Source organism: Manis javanica, chromosome 4 (assembly GCF_040802235.1).
Source record: "Manis javanica isolate MJ-LG chromosome 4, MJ_LKY, whole genome shotgun sequence".
NCBI classification, from domain to species: Eukaryota; Metazoa; Chordata; class Mammalia; order Pholidota; family Manidae; genus Manis; species Manis javanica.
The window spans coordinates 32,702,694-32,718,250 of NC_133159.1; the positions used below are offsets into that span (position 1 = coordinate 32,702,694).

The following is a 15,557-nucleotide window of genomic DNA, read 5'->3' on the forward strand; positions in this document are numbered from 1 at the left end:
GTACTTTATAAGATCAAATGTATGATATTTATATTACGACCAAAATCAATAAGAACAATGATGTGTTTTGATAAAAACAAAATTTCAAAACTGGTGACTAATGGTAAAAGTTGAAAGCTTTATCTCTCAGAATTCAATTTATTTCTGCATTTTGTTTTGACTGCATATTAGTAAGCCAATCTTCATTCAAGAATAGTTGCAAAGAGTAACATATTTTCCGCATCTGCCTTACCCATTGATACTATTTAATTAAAGGTGGAGAAAGCTTTGTTCTATACAAAAGAAAACCTGACAGCACAAGTTTTTTTAAATAGGCCTCAAACTAGTTAAAATTTAGAATATAATATAGTTAAGTATTCATGTGTGTTGCTTATTTTAATGATTTAAACCTCATTAAATCAAAATTAAATCTGAACCTAATGTTTACAGAATCCAATTAGTGCCTTCATACAACTCTAATAAAAACAGGTAATTCCTAAACTCTTTTAAGATCATTTCCAGATTCGTGTACACTCGCTGCACACAGGATATTATAATGAAGCAAATGTAAAGTTATAATTCCTTTTTTCATAATAAGCCTGCTTTAAAGGAAAGAAAAATTTCACCAATTCCTATTGGAGAGTTATAAACATAACAAGAAATTATGTCAAATAAGAAGGCTATTACAATAATCTTTCAATTTTAATGAGAACCAACTTGATGGGGCAGATCATAGAAGATGCTATAAAAATTTATTATTTAAGAGTTTCCTGCTTTGCAATAGAAATGATTAACTCTCCATCTCTAATCTCAAGAAGTTAACCATCTAGTAGAGGATACAATACATTCATCTACTCAACAAAAGCGTCTCCTCAGCACCACCAGCCACTATGCAACTGGAACCAAAAGGTGAGTAATATACACATGATCCCTACCCCTGTAAGTTTAGAGACTTTAACCTGAGGGCAGTAGATAACCAGTGAAGATTTTAAACAAAGAGAACATACCATTAGGTCAACATTTCTGAAAGATCACTGACTATGTGAAAGTTACTATAAATTGAAAGTAGTAAGCTCAAGGGGAGAGACCAGTTAAGAGCTGCTACAATGATCACAAAATAACAGGACCAAAAGAGGGAACAAACAAAGCTTCAGAGAAGTAACATTGCAGTTCAATCTTAAAAGACAAAGAGTAAATCAGACAAGTAGAGGACAGGAGCTTGTGCAATAAGAGAGACCACAAGAAAGGTATGTTTGGGAAACTTCAAATAGTTCCTCACAGTGGGTCTTGAATGAAGTGAGTCACAGCTAGGAAGTCAAATCAAGGTAAAGGATATTCTGTAACAAAGACACATCTCTAGGACATCTAAGAAATACTTTAAAGCAGGGTGATAATATGACCAGGCTTACATTTTAGATTCTTCCAGGGACAGCTGGCCTAAAGAAGAGGACAAGAAGTCTAACCATCCAACCAAGAACACAAGAACACACCCTTGCCAACAGGTACACTGTCTTAAAGACTTAGTCTAATAATTTATCATGACAACCAAATATGGTCCAAGCAGTACTCTGGGCTTTATAAACCAAGTAACTAGTACCAAACTCAAGCCACACTACAGTCGACAATGGCTACTGAAACAAAAAAGGGCTCTGCAGATAAAATACTAAAAATGTAAAGGTGGCATGAGAAATACAGGAGAGGAAAAAAGCAGCAACTAAGAAAACGGGGAACTAACAGAAACAATTTTACTTCAGGGTAAAAATTACTTCCAATTGTTGTCAGTTACACATAGATCCACCTCTGTAATTAACAAATTGTGGCTCCTGTCAATCAGTTCAAGACCCAAATGTAATTTAATACACAACACTAAAAAAAATAACCAAACAAAAACTAGATTAGAAACAGCAGAAGTATAACAGAAGACAAGCTCTATAACAACTAGTTTCCCACTACTTAAAAAAAAACACTCTCCCTGAATGGCTGGCCCTTGAAGCATATCCAACTAAAATGGTGGTGGGGTGGGGTGGGGTGGGGTAGGATGAGGGAAGACTTGCTATTTCATAAAGGTTTCTAATTAATAAACTACAGAAGTTCTTGAATGTTCTCATTCCAATTATTTTTCTTATATAACTCAGATTCAAAACTAATAAAAATACAATGAAGAATCCAATTATTTTATCTTAAGAAAATGAATCCTACCTTTCCAGGGTCATCCTTGGATCGAGGCACTTTAAGGAAACACTTGTTCAGTGACAGATTATGTCGTATGGAATTCTGAAATTAAAAAAGAAAGGCCATAGGGTCATTGGGATCCAAAAAACTAAACCCACCTTAAAAACACAATCAGAAACCTAAATATGCCTATGCATTGGAATACAATTTCAAACAGAATAAGCTTTTAAAATGAGCTCTAAATTTAAACCTTCCTGATTTTCAAATTATGAATATTGCAAAGGGAAACAAAAGTTTCTAGTGGATTGTATAAAACTCCAAATAATGGAATATGTGTCCCATTTTAAATGTTTATTAAGGCCTTTTAATGATGCATGAAGATCCTATAATTAATATTAAATATTAAATGCCAAATACAAAATTATATATGTATGACTTTAATTGTGACATTCTTCCATCTGTCCATTCATTCATTCATTCATTCATTCATGGAAACAAGCCAGAATGTCAAATGCCTAAGAGTTATTCTACATGGAATTACAGGTGATTATTTTTCTCTTCTTTTCTGCAACATTAAAATGATCTACAAGGCACATGTATCACCACTTTCGAATGGGTTAAAATTTTAAACAACAAAAAAAAATTCCATTGTTCACTACAAGAGCATATAGAAACCAGTTAGGTTCTCACTACAACCTATAAAAAAGAAAACCACATGGGAAGACACTGACTACAGAGGGTTAGCAAGAACAGCTAGCTAGGTCCCTCAATGTATCAGGAAAGAATAACCAACTTAGATCATAGGAACATGCACTTTGAGACCTGGAGAATCCGTGAAACAGGAAAATCTTTTGATGAGTAAGTAGGACTGTGCCACAAATTTTACAGAAAATAGCCAAAGAACATTTCTTCTTAATGAAATGCTTCAAAATCTATTCCATAATTGTTTGTTCCAAAATGGCCAGGTATTTGATGGAGAGTGACCCCAACTGCATGGTGCCACTACCTAGATTTTTGGTGGGCATAGGGAAGGTGGTCATTTTTTTTGGCATAATGTCTATTTTATTTTTAAATACAAAATTCAGAACTCTAACAACAATGCCTATATTAAAACTTCCTCTCATGAAGCAATATTGGGATTAGAGAAGTTTTTAAAAGATGACCAAAGAATATAAATTCAAGCCTATCTAATTACCAAATACCCATTTAAAACTTATGAACAGGAGTTCCACCTCTGCTTGGGATGTAAACAATTATAAAGAATGATGATCCCTTTTAAATAATGAGAAGACAAGGAGTGAACCCCAAAAAAATCATACCTATTTTTGAGCTGCATCAGAACTGAGGTTGCAAGGCAGCCTCTTAGGAAATTAAATTCCGAAGAGGAACAAGCCTATTCAAGAAAAAAGGGGATAACTGCCTCACCTTTTGGCAGAGTATGGCAGAATGAGGTAGCTATCATTCAAGCATCCAAGAAATTAGCCAAAATGGAAAGGCCAACCATGGGCTAGTGTGTCAGTTTAAAATAACAAGGGCCCCAGACGTAAATAAGAAAAGTCACTCACTCTTGAGCTCTTCTCCATGAGTCTTTACTGTAAAATCACAAGAAAGATTGGGGATAGGAAAGGAGACCAAAGAAAGTCTCCTCTGTGGCACAGGCAGGAAGGAGGTAACTGACAAAGGCCTACCACCTTCTATAGACAAAACAAATCATTTTAAGTTTGAGGTAGGAGTAGCAAAACCTCTCATCCACAGGTCTCTGGCAAAGAATGCTTTTGTGGGAAGAATGTAAACAAAACCCTTCTTTTGCCTCTCAGCAGAATACAGGTAAAAATTGACTGCTGATGAGGGAAGAGTAGAAGCAAAATCCTTTCACTCTGGGACAAGTATCCAGAAGTACCTTGGGCTCAGGATCTTACACCAATAGACCATGCTGAGGTTGACCTCAACTACAGCTATGGAAGGGGCAGTAAACCCTATCCAAAAGCAACTACAGATACAAGGCTAATCTAGCTGAGGGAAAGAAACACTGAAAAGCCCCACTCCGAAGTCCAAGGGCCTAAGTAAGACTAATGCTGGATCAAGACAACAGAGAAAACCCCAGCCCCTACTACAAGCCTAGCAGTAACAGGCTACTGACAGAAGTAGGGCAAGAACCTGGAGAGAGACCCCTACCCGTAGCAAAAAGGACTAAAAATTTAGAGAAAACAAGAAAATTGAGAAAACCCTACCCCTCCCCCTAAGCACCCAAGTCCCCAACTTAAAGCACAAAGCAACAGGAGACTATTGCTGGAGGAAGGTAAAGTCTGTGGTATACAAGAGGTAGGTATCAGCAATAAAACCCAAATCTAGCTCAACTACTGACAGACTGATTCAATTCTCTACACATATGGCCTGGGAACAAAGATGCTTGTCCATTTACAGGTATAAATACTATTTACTTCAATCTCTACCAATCTTCTATACATGTATCTGACAGTCAAAAATTGCAAGATACATAAAAAAGCAAAGAAACAAAATAGTGTCAAGAAATAAAGTCATCAATAAAACCCAAATGAGAGATGACTCAGTTGTGAGAATTATCAGACAAGAACTTTATGACTAATACGTTCAAGGACCAAATAGAGAAAAGTGGACAACTTGCATAAAGAAATGGTATATTTTAAGAGAGTGAAGAGTCAAATACAGATGAGGAAAAAAAAACCATGATCAAAGATAAAAAAAATTCCCTAAATGGGGTCACTAGCAGACTGGACACAGCTAGAGAAAGGCTCCAAATATCTTGAAGACAGATCAGTAGAAATTGTCCAACTGACACACACAAGTGTGCAGACATGTGCACAAATACTTAAAAAAAAAAAATCCAAGAATTGAGGAACAATACATGTAATTTGAGTTTCAGAAGAAAAAAAGAAAAAGTATGGGGCAGAAGAAAAATGTGAAGAAGTTAAGGATTTTACAAAAACAACTTAAGACATCAAATCACAGATGCAAGAATTCAGAGAACACCAAGCAGAATAAATTAAAAATCCACACACCTATATTTATTATGGTCAAAATGCTGAAAATCAAAATGAAGAAACCATCTTGAAAGCAACAAGAAAAAAAAAAGATTGCATAAAGAGGAACAAAGATAAGAATTATCACAACCATCTCAAAAACTGTAAATTACAAGACAACAGAAAGACATCTTTAAAATACTGAAAGGACAAAAGTGTCAATTCTATATGAAATAAAAATCTCTTTTACAAATGAAGGCAAAATAAAGACTTCCAAGAAAGCAAAAGCAAAAAGAATTCATCTCTTCTAGTGCCAGTTGGCTGGCAATGCTGTAAGGACATTCTTCAGGCAGAAGTATAATATCAAGTGGAAACTGTGATCTATAAAAAGTTCCAGAAATTATAAAAATGAAGGTCAATTTTTAAAAAGCACTTTTTCTTATTTATAATGCCTTTAAAAGACAACAAAGGCAAATGCAACAATTTACTATGGGGTTTATAACATGCAAATGTAAAATATGAGACAACAATAGCACAAAGGATGGGATAGAGAAATTAGAAGTGTATGGTTTATAGAGTTCTTCCACTATACATAAAATGGTGTATTTGAAGGTAGACTATGAACAAGTTAAAGATGTGTGTGGTAAACCCTACAGCAATGACTAAAACAAAATATAGGAATGGGTAGAACTAATAAAATAACAGTGGAGATAAAACAGAATCATGAAAATATTCAGACCAAATCTAAAAGAGAAGAAAAAGAAAGGATTAATGAAGACAAGCTAGAGCTCATCAGTTTGTTAAAAATTCAAGATGGGAAAAAAACAAAATCAAAATGGTAAGAAAAAAAACTAATATGGTTGTATTTTCTGAATGGCTTCAAAGGAGGAACACATCTCCACTTAGGTTTTCCACCTCTGCAAAAAGCTCAAATGTTGGAAATCTTCAAGGCTCTGTCCCTTGTCCTTTTTTCATTTCTGTATTTGCTGCCTAGCAATCTAATCTACAGACATCTGTGACACTTCAGTGACCGTGTGTGACAGACACTTCATCTTCCTAGATTCCCCAACAGACCTTTCTCCTGAGTTCCTAACATATATTTCAACAATCTAATAGACATCTCCAGAAATACCTTAAACTCAACATGTTTAAAACTAAACTCAGTACTCATCCCCAGTGTGATCTTCTTCCAGTTTTCCTTTCTGTTTAAAGATACTCACATAATTGCTCCAACTAGAAACCTACGCCTCCCTCTTCCTTACCATCTGAAACAAAACTGTCACATCTTCATAAGTTTACCTTTGACCTACTTTATTCCATTTCTTCTGTCACTATTTCAGTCCAAGACACAAGTTACCTCTTCACAAGGCAAAAAGTGACATTAACCCCTGCACTTAACCTTTCAGTGACTTCCCAACTGAAGTCCAAGATCCTAACAATGTCCCTATAGGCTCTTCATAATCTGACCCTACCTTGCTATCTATCTATACATATCCCCTGAAATGTTCTCTCTCACTTCAAGGTTTTTCATTTGTTGCTCCCTCTACAAAGATTACTGTCCCCAACCTTACTCCATATATCCATCCCCTTCACCTGAGTCTACTCGACTTTCAATTCATTCTCGGTGTGAACATCAGTTCTTTAGGGAAATCCTTTTTGACCTGCATAGATTGTTAGGTTAGGTCTCGCTGTAATCAACTTCCTTACCACCCTGGATTTCTCATCACACTTGCAATTACTTGTTTAATGGTCTTCCTCCTCCCTATTGTATTTTACACCAAAATGTAGCAGGCTCCATGAGGACAGGAACCTTGTCTATCAACTCAGTATCCAGAATATAATGCTTTTCATGTAATAATCACAAACCTGTTGGGAAAAAAAAAACAATACCAAAAGCATATTTAGAAAGCAAGAACACCCAGAGAGATACAAGACCCAAGACATATATATATATCCACACATTGGAGAAAAGAGATTACTTCAGACCTCACAGCTTGGGCAGACCCTACCTCTAATAACCCCAAGAAAAGATTGGGAGAGTAGGAGAGGTTGAGATAATTAGAATGATCCAGGTTAACTACCACTAGGAGAAAACTGGTGCAGATTAAAAAAACCATCAAACTGCTTGGCCTTGAAAACCCGAAATTCAAAAGTAGTTTCTCAAAAGTATAATCTATTTGCACTAGAATCGCTTCAGATTAATTTCAGCGCAGATTTCTAGATTCTATCCAAGATAACTAATTCAAAATCTCTAGAGTTGTGACCCAAGAATGTCAAGTTTAAAAGCACTCAAAGTGATTATTTTTAAGTTCAAACTGGCAGCTCCAATTCAAATAAGCCACTACATTCCTACCTACATCTCTTTTTCCCCACTGTGAGACCTGGTTCCCCAAAACATCAATATATGAACTCATTTGTTCTACCCTACCATGCACATAAAAATAGTTTCAGAATTACTCCCAACTTATTTTTCTCGGGGTTTTTGGAGTAGAAATTGCCTCTAGCTAGTACCACTACGAAAGACAAATCGACTAAATTCATGATTTCTTTGCAAATGTTTTTGATCTTAGTATGTATCCCATGAAGGTATGTATGCATGTGTGTATAGTCAGAATGCTCTTTCAAAACCTTCTTGAATTTTTTCTGTGTGATTATGTTATCCATTTGATACGATGTAAGGCTTATTTGTTTTCTCTTATATTCAGTTTTAAGGTTTCCTTCTTCCAACCTTTTTGATTTTCTATATACATTTATTTTGAATGTGTAAAACACATGGTTCAAAACTCAAAACTATTCAAAAAGATATACTCAAAATCTCATCCCTTCTATACCCCTTCTGCCTTGGTTCTATCTATCCCTATTGGTTACTATGTTTATTAAATTTCTAGTTTATTAGTCCTAAGTTTCTTTTTAAAACAATGAGCAAATACATTATATATTTTTTCTTACCCACACAAAAAGTATCATAATACACCTCCCATATACACATACCACTCTTTCATATTTCTCCTTTTTATTACTCTAATCTCCAGTAACTTAATAGGTCAATTTTTTTAGTAAGGAGAGGAACAGCACAAAATTAAATTCCTTTTCCTCTACTTCAAATAGCAAAATCCCCCATTTATGAGAAATCAAAGACTATTTTTTAAAATTTTCATGGACTATTCAAAAAGTTATTTTTAGTATGTAATCTCCCTTCAACACCATGGCCCAAAATGAAAGGGAGTTTTACCTAAATATTAAAATTCTATTTGAATCCTTTTAAATGTCCATGGCAACATTTTCTCCTCTGAGTGACTTTAGTTGGCTCTACACTTCTAGAAAGGTGGCTGAAAATTGCTTTAGGATCTTTCTTCCATCCTCTCTTCAACCACTACAAGCTAACTTCACAAGTTCCAAATGACTTCCCATTTTCCCCTAACCCATCTACTCCATACCTAAAGAAGAAATAGTGAACAGCAAATTGTAGGAGTACACTTAAACAAACTGAAGGACAGTGAATGGTAACAAAAACATGGAAACAGAGATGGGACCCTCAGCAAAAGAGAAGGTAAACCAGTTTCCATTTGTCTTTATTTGAAATGTTCAAAGTATTTCTTTCTAAGTTTACAAAAACAAAGATCATTGGCAAGTTCTAGGCACCTAAAATTGGCAGGAAAGAACTGTTTAAGAAGAATAATAAAACAGCAAACCCCGGAAATATTCAAGGTCTATTGAAAGCAATAGATTGGACCAGACAATCTCTCTGGCATACTTTCAGTTCTAAGAGCAACATCATCCTGCTCCTCCTATTCCCATTCTCTCCCCTTCCAACCCTTTTTCTTCATTATATCTAAACCATACATCTCTAGTTGAAACTGTATCACTACTTCTAAACCAATTTCAGACCATAACTTGGGATGGCAGCAGCAAGAAATTCAGCAGACAGAACTTGGCACTCCCAGATGGACTTACACTTCAGCAGAAGCTGAGGTCAGACAGGTGAATGATATATACAACTGAACTTCATGTGCTATTTCCTAGCAACTTTGGACCAAACTCTCCAGCTTGGCATTCATATTTTTATGGGATCTCTACATTCTGGCTGTATCCCAACGCTTACTGTTCTCTATTAAGAACCCCTATAACCAATTATTTCCTAAGAACTATTGAAAGCATCTCTCCAAATCTTACCCTTCTTCAAAATAGAGCTCAAATTCACTTCAAATTACTTCCTTCTGGAAACTTTCTAAGGATTCTCTCTTCCCTTGTACTCTCACAGCACTTGGTCTTTGTGTCACTCAATCCAGAACCTCATCACACTTCACATTAGCTCTTCTAAATTCTCACAGCACTTGTAACTATATCCTTCATTTAACACTTTTTTACTAGGTCACATACATACTGGTTATTTTTATGGCTTACAGATAGTAAGTAGGTGTGCCCAGTTAGTCAACTCTTCATAACACAATACTCTATGTTTCTTTATATAGAGCTTTTTATATACCATCATAATTACTTGTTTATACAATCCCCTTCATGCAATAAAGTTTATAAGCTTCCTTAGGGGCCCTGTGCTGCTTCTCAGTATTGCCAAAGCTCACATACTGCTCACAAGAGTATATAGTAAACAAATCCTTTTCCAATTAATGAATGAAAAACTACATTAGCTGAAAATAAGAGGATATGATCTAGACTAGAGATGGCAAATCAGTAGTGCACAGACTGAACCCAGACAACACACTTATATTTGGCCTGCAAAGTATTAAAGAAAACTGGAATAAGTTAGCAACACTTATAAAATTGGGAAATAGCATACAAAATTCAGATTTCTGGCTTTTCTTGGGGGGAGAAATTGTAAGCTCTGTCATATGTCCTAAAAGGCAACAAGTAACTAGAGCACAACTACCAGCAGACACAGACATGTGCTGTTTACATTAGACAAGCATTCTAGGTATGCCCTTTTTTTTTTAATTTACTCATTTATGTCACCTCACCTGTCTAGCCCCTTGCAGGTATGTTTTTTCTTTTGCCCTTTTTCCAGTTGGCATTATCCTGTTAATTTTTCTGCTCATGTGTTACCTTTGACACAGACCCATGACAACCAACCAATGACACAGACCCATGAATCCCTGGTGGACTTTGTAAGTCATTTTGGGCATTTCTACCCCCTTACCACCTTTTTCTTCCAATGGTAGACAGGTTTATCAAAATCTCCTAGCCTTTCTTCATCCCAAATCTTGATGAAAGGAGTCTATCAAACAGTAGTGCCTACTCGTACAGCTAGAAAACGTAGCTTAAATGGATCACTACTATTTGTTTAGAATGTTGTTTTTTGATTTATGAGTCAAATTTTATTACATATTTCCTCTACTGAAATATTTTGTTGATCCAAATATACTATTCACAATCGCTTCACTATACTATTAACAAACACTCCCTTTGTACTATTCATGTAACTCTTCTATAAATCTAGAACTCTTTCAAAATTAAAAGTTAAAAAAATCTAACAATGAGTTAGCCAGTTAAAAGAGTATGTGTAAATTAAATTCAATAAATGTTTATGTTTATTTATTGTTTGCAAAATTATAAGCTCTTTGTAACGGTTAAAACATGGGCTTTGAAATCTCCAAGTCTACCAAGTCTGGCACCAAATCTTGGCTCTTCTATTCTCTAGATGAGAAATTCTGGAAAGTCACTTCTCTAAGCCTCAGTTTTCTTTCCTTTAAAATTTGGGCAATTAACAGTACTTACTTCCTAAGACTGCTGTGTGGCTTAAGGGGACAATGATGTCATGAAGGTTCTTTAGTATTTAGTGCCTGGCACACAGATAATAGTAAAAGCAGCTATCATTTGAACACAGACACAAAAATTAACGAAGTAAGATTCTGAACAAACATCTCTACGTTTAATAGTAGTATCTATAAAGCATATGGAAACATGAGAGAGTAATTCTATAGGGAGAAGAAAGGTAACACATGAGCAGAAAAATTAACAGGATAATGCCAACTGGAAAAAGGGCAAAAGAAAAAAGTCCAAGAATAAGTTAGAGAAAAATGAAAGAAATCAAAGTGCTGATTTCCAGGAACAGCTAGAAGACTGACAGACAAAGAAGAAAGAGTACATGAGAGGGAAGTAGCAGAAAATAAAGCTAGGAAAAGAAGGTTGGGGCTAGGATTCAGGCTTTCATTCAAATTGCATTTACTGAGGCTAATTAATGGAAGCACTGTGTATGGCACGGAATAGAGGAAGAGATATAAAAAAATCCTTCCTTTAAGACACTTGGTTATCTGGCACGGTCCACAGCACAACACTGATGCACAACAAAACAGTAAATGTCTTCAATGAATCTAATAAAATGAAAAAGACAAAGGTGTTGGGACAGGAAGACAAGAAAGAGTACCATCTGATGGCACACCTAAAATGCTCTATAAACCCCTCTCCCACATGCATGCACACACAGACACACTCCACATAGATACAATTGGTAATTCCTACATAAGAATATGAACAGAACATGTGCAGACAAAAAAGAGAGTAAGTTGAATTATTAGTTGCAAAACATAAATTAGGTAGGCTAACTAATCTGATGGTGTATCAAAAAGATTAGATGAGGGACTAGGACTTCTTAGAGAAGTTTTGATTCTAATGCTAAGGCAGGAAAGGTACAAGATGAGCTGGTAACATCCTGTAGTGCCAGAAAATTAAAAAGTGCTAAGTGAAAAAGAGAATGAAGTCATGTCAAAGGGCACAGAAGTCAAACTGTAAGAGCTCCCAATGGTCAAAGCTACAACAATTTGAGCAACAAATAATAAGAGCAAAAAAGAATAAAATATCCATGAGTGCATACTATTACAAACAATAGACTGTATAAATAAATAACAGAGGGGACAAATCTTTACAGAAGATCCCAATTACTAACTATGTAAGGAATGAAGGAGAGGAGAAAATCACTACTAGAAAACAATAAGAACTGTTTTAATTATGATCTACTCATGAATCCTAAAATTAATGAGCCAAGTTGTTTAAGAAGGAACGGGATACTTGAGTGCCCTCAAAGCATATCTCCAAAACATTTTATAATTTACAAAGTGATCAATAGTAATTTTATAGTGGAGAAACCTAGCAGATATCACCTTAACCAAAGAATCATGGTAACATTACTAGCAATAAGATACACTGACATCATTTGCCCTGCTAATGATATACAGAGAAAGGCACATATTCTCTGCATTATTCCTGTCAAAAATTTGCATTACCTCAATATGAGAAAACATCAGACATATCCAAACTGAGGAACATTCTACAAACTCTTCAAAAGAGTCAAGGTCATAAAATGTAAGAAAAGATTGAGAACTTTTACATACTGGAGGAGAACAAAGAGACATGACAACTAAATATAATATGGATTCTTGAACTGGATCCTGAAACATAAAGGACATTACTGGAAAAACTGATAAAATATGAGTAAAATCTATAATTTACTTAGTAGTTAGCAGTATTCTTTATTCAGAAGTATTGTACCAACATTCATTTCTTAGTTTTGATCACTGCACTATATAAGACATTAACAGAGAGGAAGTGGATCAAAGACATACAGGAACCCTTTTCATGTAACTCTTCTATAAATCTAAAATTCTTTCAAAATTTAAAGTTCAAAAAAATCTTACATGATGAAAACACTACTAGTTTCAATACTATGTTGTTTTTTCTTCCTTAGACTATCAACTTATCTGAACTGTAGGTATTGTTATCCAGTAAATGCTACATTATCTCTGCTTTTACTTTATGCTATATCAGTCTTAATAATCTACCAAAAATACTCATCTAATTAAAAACACTTAATTTCCTTTTTTGACATCCTAGCAATGACTAGTAATCAGAATTTCATCTTCAATTACATGAGCCTCCGTAAAGCTTTATCTTCAACAGAAGACAATACTGTTTTTGCTTAAAGCATAAGAATAGTAATTTAAATGAAATCCTTACCTTCCAACCACTGCCAGCCTCTCTGTAATACGGGAAGTTATCACAAATCCACTGGTAAATCTCACTGAGAGTCATTTTCTTTTTGGGTGAGCTATTAATTGCAAATGTAATGAGGCTGGCATAACTGTACGGAGGTTTCCCATCTTTGTGCTGTTGGACTTCTTCCTGGTCCAGGGTTGTATTTGGGTCAAGGAGTGCATTCTTCTTGGAAATTCCTGTTCCATGTGCATTCTGTGTAGCATCAGATTTTTGGATGGCTGCTCTCATGGTAAGCTGTGGTAACCAGTCCATAGATGTTAGGCTGCTCTCCAGTTCAGATGTCATCCTGAAGGTAAATAGACTCCTTAGTCAATATCAAGGAAAGAACCCCTGCTTCTCAAAATATCCAATATTCACAAATCTAGGAGTTCCAAAGTGAGGAAAAGCCTGAGTTACATCTGGAGGAAAAAGATTGAGTATGTTAATGACCAAACCAAATATTTAAGGGGTCAACATTTCCAATCTTTTTTCTTAATTGTTTCCTCCCAAAACACAACAATTTGGTTTTAAAATGGTTAAGATACAGAACAATACATACACACAAAGTGACTCTGATAGCGACCTTCCTAAAAAAGATTATCACTTTAAATAGGGCAATAGGACCACAATATGAAGAGATTGGTCTGCAGTCCAGTTCTTGATACTCATCAACACTACAGGCCCCTTAAAATTTTAACTGTACATCTGCATTTCTTTTACACATATTTTAGGGGAGTCACACAAACAAAAGTAAAGTGGAAGCAAGAGGTCAAAACAAACAAAAATAAAGTGGAAGCAAGAGGTCAAAAAAGTAACTGAGAAATAGGCAGAGGAATTTGCATGAAGGAAAGAAGGTAGAGTTAAGCAGGTGGGAGGTAGGAGGAGTAAAGCAGGGTAGAAAAGAATAGCAAGGAGACAAGCTAGCTGGGAGAGCTGACTGAAAGAGGATGGCAAACTCAAGGACAATGACGAACAAGAAAAAAAGAAGATAGGCAGTACCAGGCAGTTTTAAAAAAAAAGCCAAGGAACAAGCTTAAGAAAACTAAAGATTTAGGAGTGTGGGATATTAGAGATTAAATCACAGACAGCAAGAAAAGAAGCATCAAAAGCTTGAGGACAAGCTTACATGAAATCCAGTAATCTGGATTCTATAATGTATTTCTCTCCAAGGCTGAAGAATTCAGACCATTACCACCCAGAAAAAGAAAAAAGAAAAAAATCTGCTAGGTTAACACAAATTCTGGAGAAGGGAGGAAACTGCTCTAAGAATTGAAGATAAAAATACAAAAATAAAAGCTTGACACTTCACACTGGAATTGCTAACTTTCAGCAGAAGGTACAAACATTTCTATCCTGAGATCAAAGAACCAGGAATAATGACCCTGACAATAAAGTAGAGAATTATTAAAAGCTTCCAAGTGATATAAAAATACAGGAAAGAAAGAAACAAATTAAAAAACTTACGGTACCTGAGTAAAAACAAAAAACTGTGGCCAAAAAAATCTCATATAGGCCCCTCATCCCAAATGGCTATGGACAAAAAGCAACCTGAAGTATTGCTTAGGATCTGAACTTCTGGGAGGTAATACGTAACTGATAAAGAACAGAGTCAAGCAGACCAGAGTTCAGGTACTGATTCTACCAGTTACTAACTGTGGGACTATTAAAATGTTAATCAAGTGCTCTCTTTCTGTAATTTGACACTCTCATTGACATAAATAGAGTAAGCTTTCAATAAATATTTATTGAATGAAAAAAAAATGTTGATCAGTATCTATAAACCCCAGCTTTCTCATCTGTAGAATGACACAGTAGTACCTAGAGTTAAAATATGAGCTTGATAATTAAATAATAACATATGCATAGAAGAAACATCCAATAACTGTTAAATATTACTCGTACCTTGGGAGGGTACTAAAGCACTATAAAGTAAATCAGATTAAGCAACAGCAATCACAAACCAAGAAGCAGCCATGGGGATTCCATCTGCATTGCTAGTAGAGTCCCATTACCTTGTTTTTCAGATATTTTGGTCCACAGTTTTACCTTTCTCATTTTCTCAAATGCCTGCATCTCTCCTGTATGCATTAGTCTGAAACCTGAACTTTAAATTCCTCTATACAACACCTTCAGAGACCTAAAAGACACCATTCTATTCTATAATCTCACACCGAAATGCTAGTTCCCAGCATGAGATAAATTACAGGAACTTGTGGAATAGGTAGACAAGGTAATTTCGAGATCACAGAATGTCAACAGGGTGGGAAAGTACCAGAGATTAGAGGTGAATCCCTTAAATCTGATGATGAAAAACTAAGGTCTCCTCAAGTCAGACTTGTCCAAATTTATACAGGTAGTTAACAGTAGAACTAAAACTAGAGCCCAGGTCTCCCGAAGTCTAATCCAGTAGTTTTTCTACCA

General features: G+C 35.4%; 1 protein-coding gene across 5 annotated transcripts in view; it reads right to left on the reverse strand.

Moving 5' to 3' along the window:
• FOXJ3 (forkhead box J3) overlaps positions 1-15,557 on the reverse strand; it is a 151,624-nt gene that overhangs the window by 85,326 nt on the left and 50,741 nt on the right. For 3 of the 5 annotated variants that reach the window (XM_037002286.2, XM_037002287.2, XM_037002285.2), the window contains exons 3-4: positions 13,119-13,443; positions 2,179-2,253 (exon numbers count right to left, since the gene is read on the reverse strand). In XM_037002286.2, the coding sequence (XP_036858181.1) occupies positions 2,179-2,253; positions 13,119-13,443 (400 nt within the window). Of the gene's footprint in view, positions 1-2,178; positions 2,254-13,118; positions 13,556-15,557 lie in introns of all 5 variants that reach the window. The other 2 variants (XM_073233754.1, XM_073233755.1) reach the window with 2 other exon arrangements.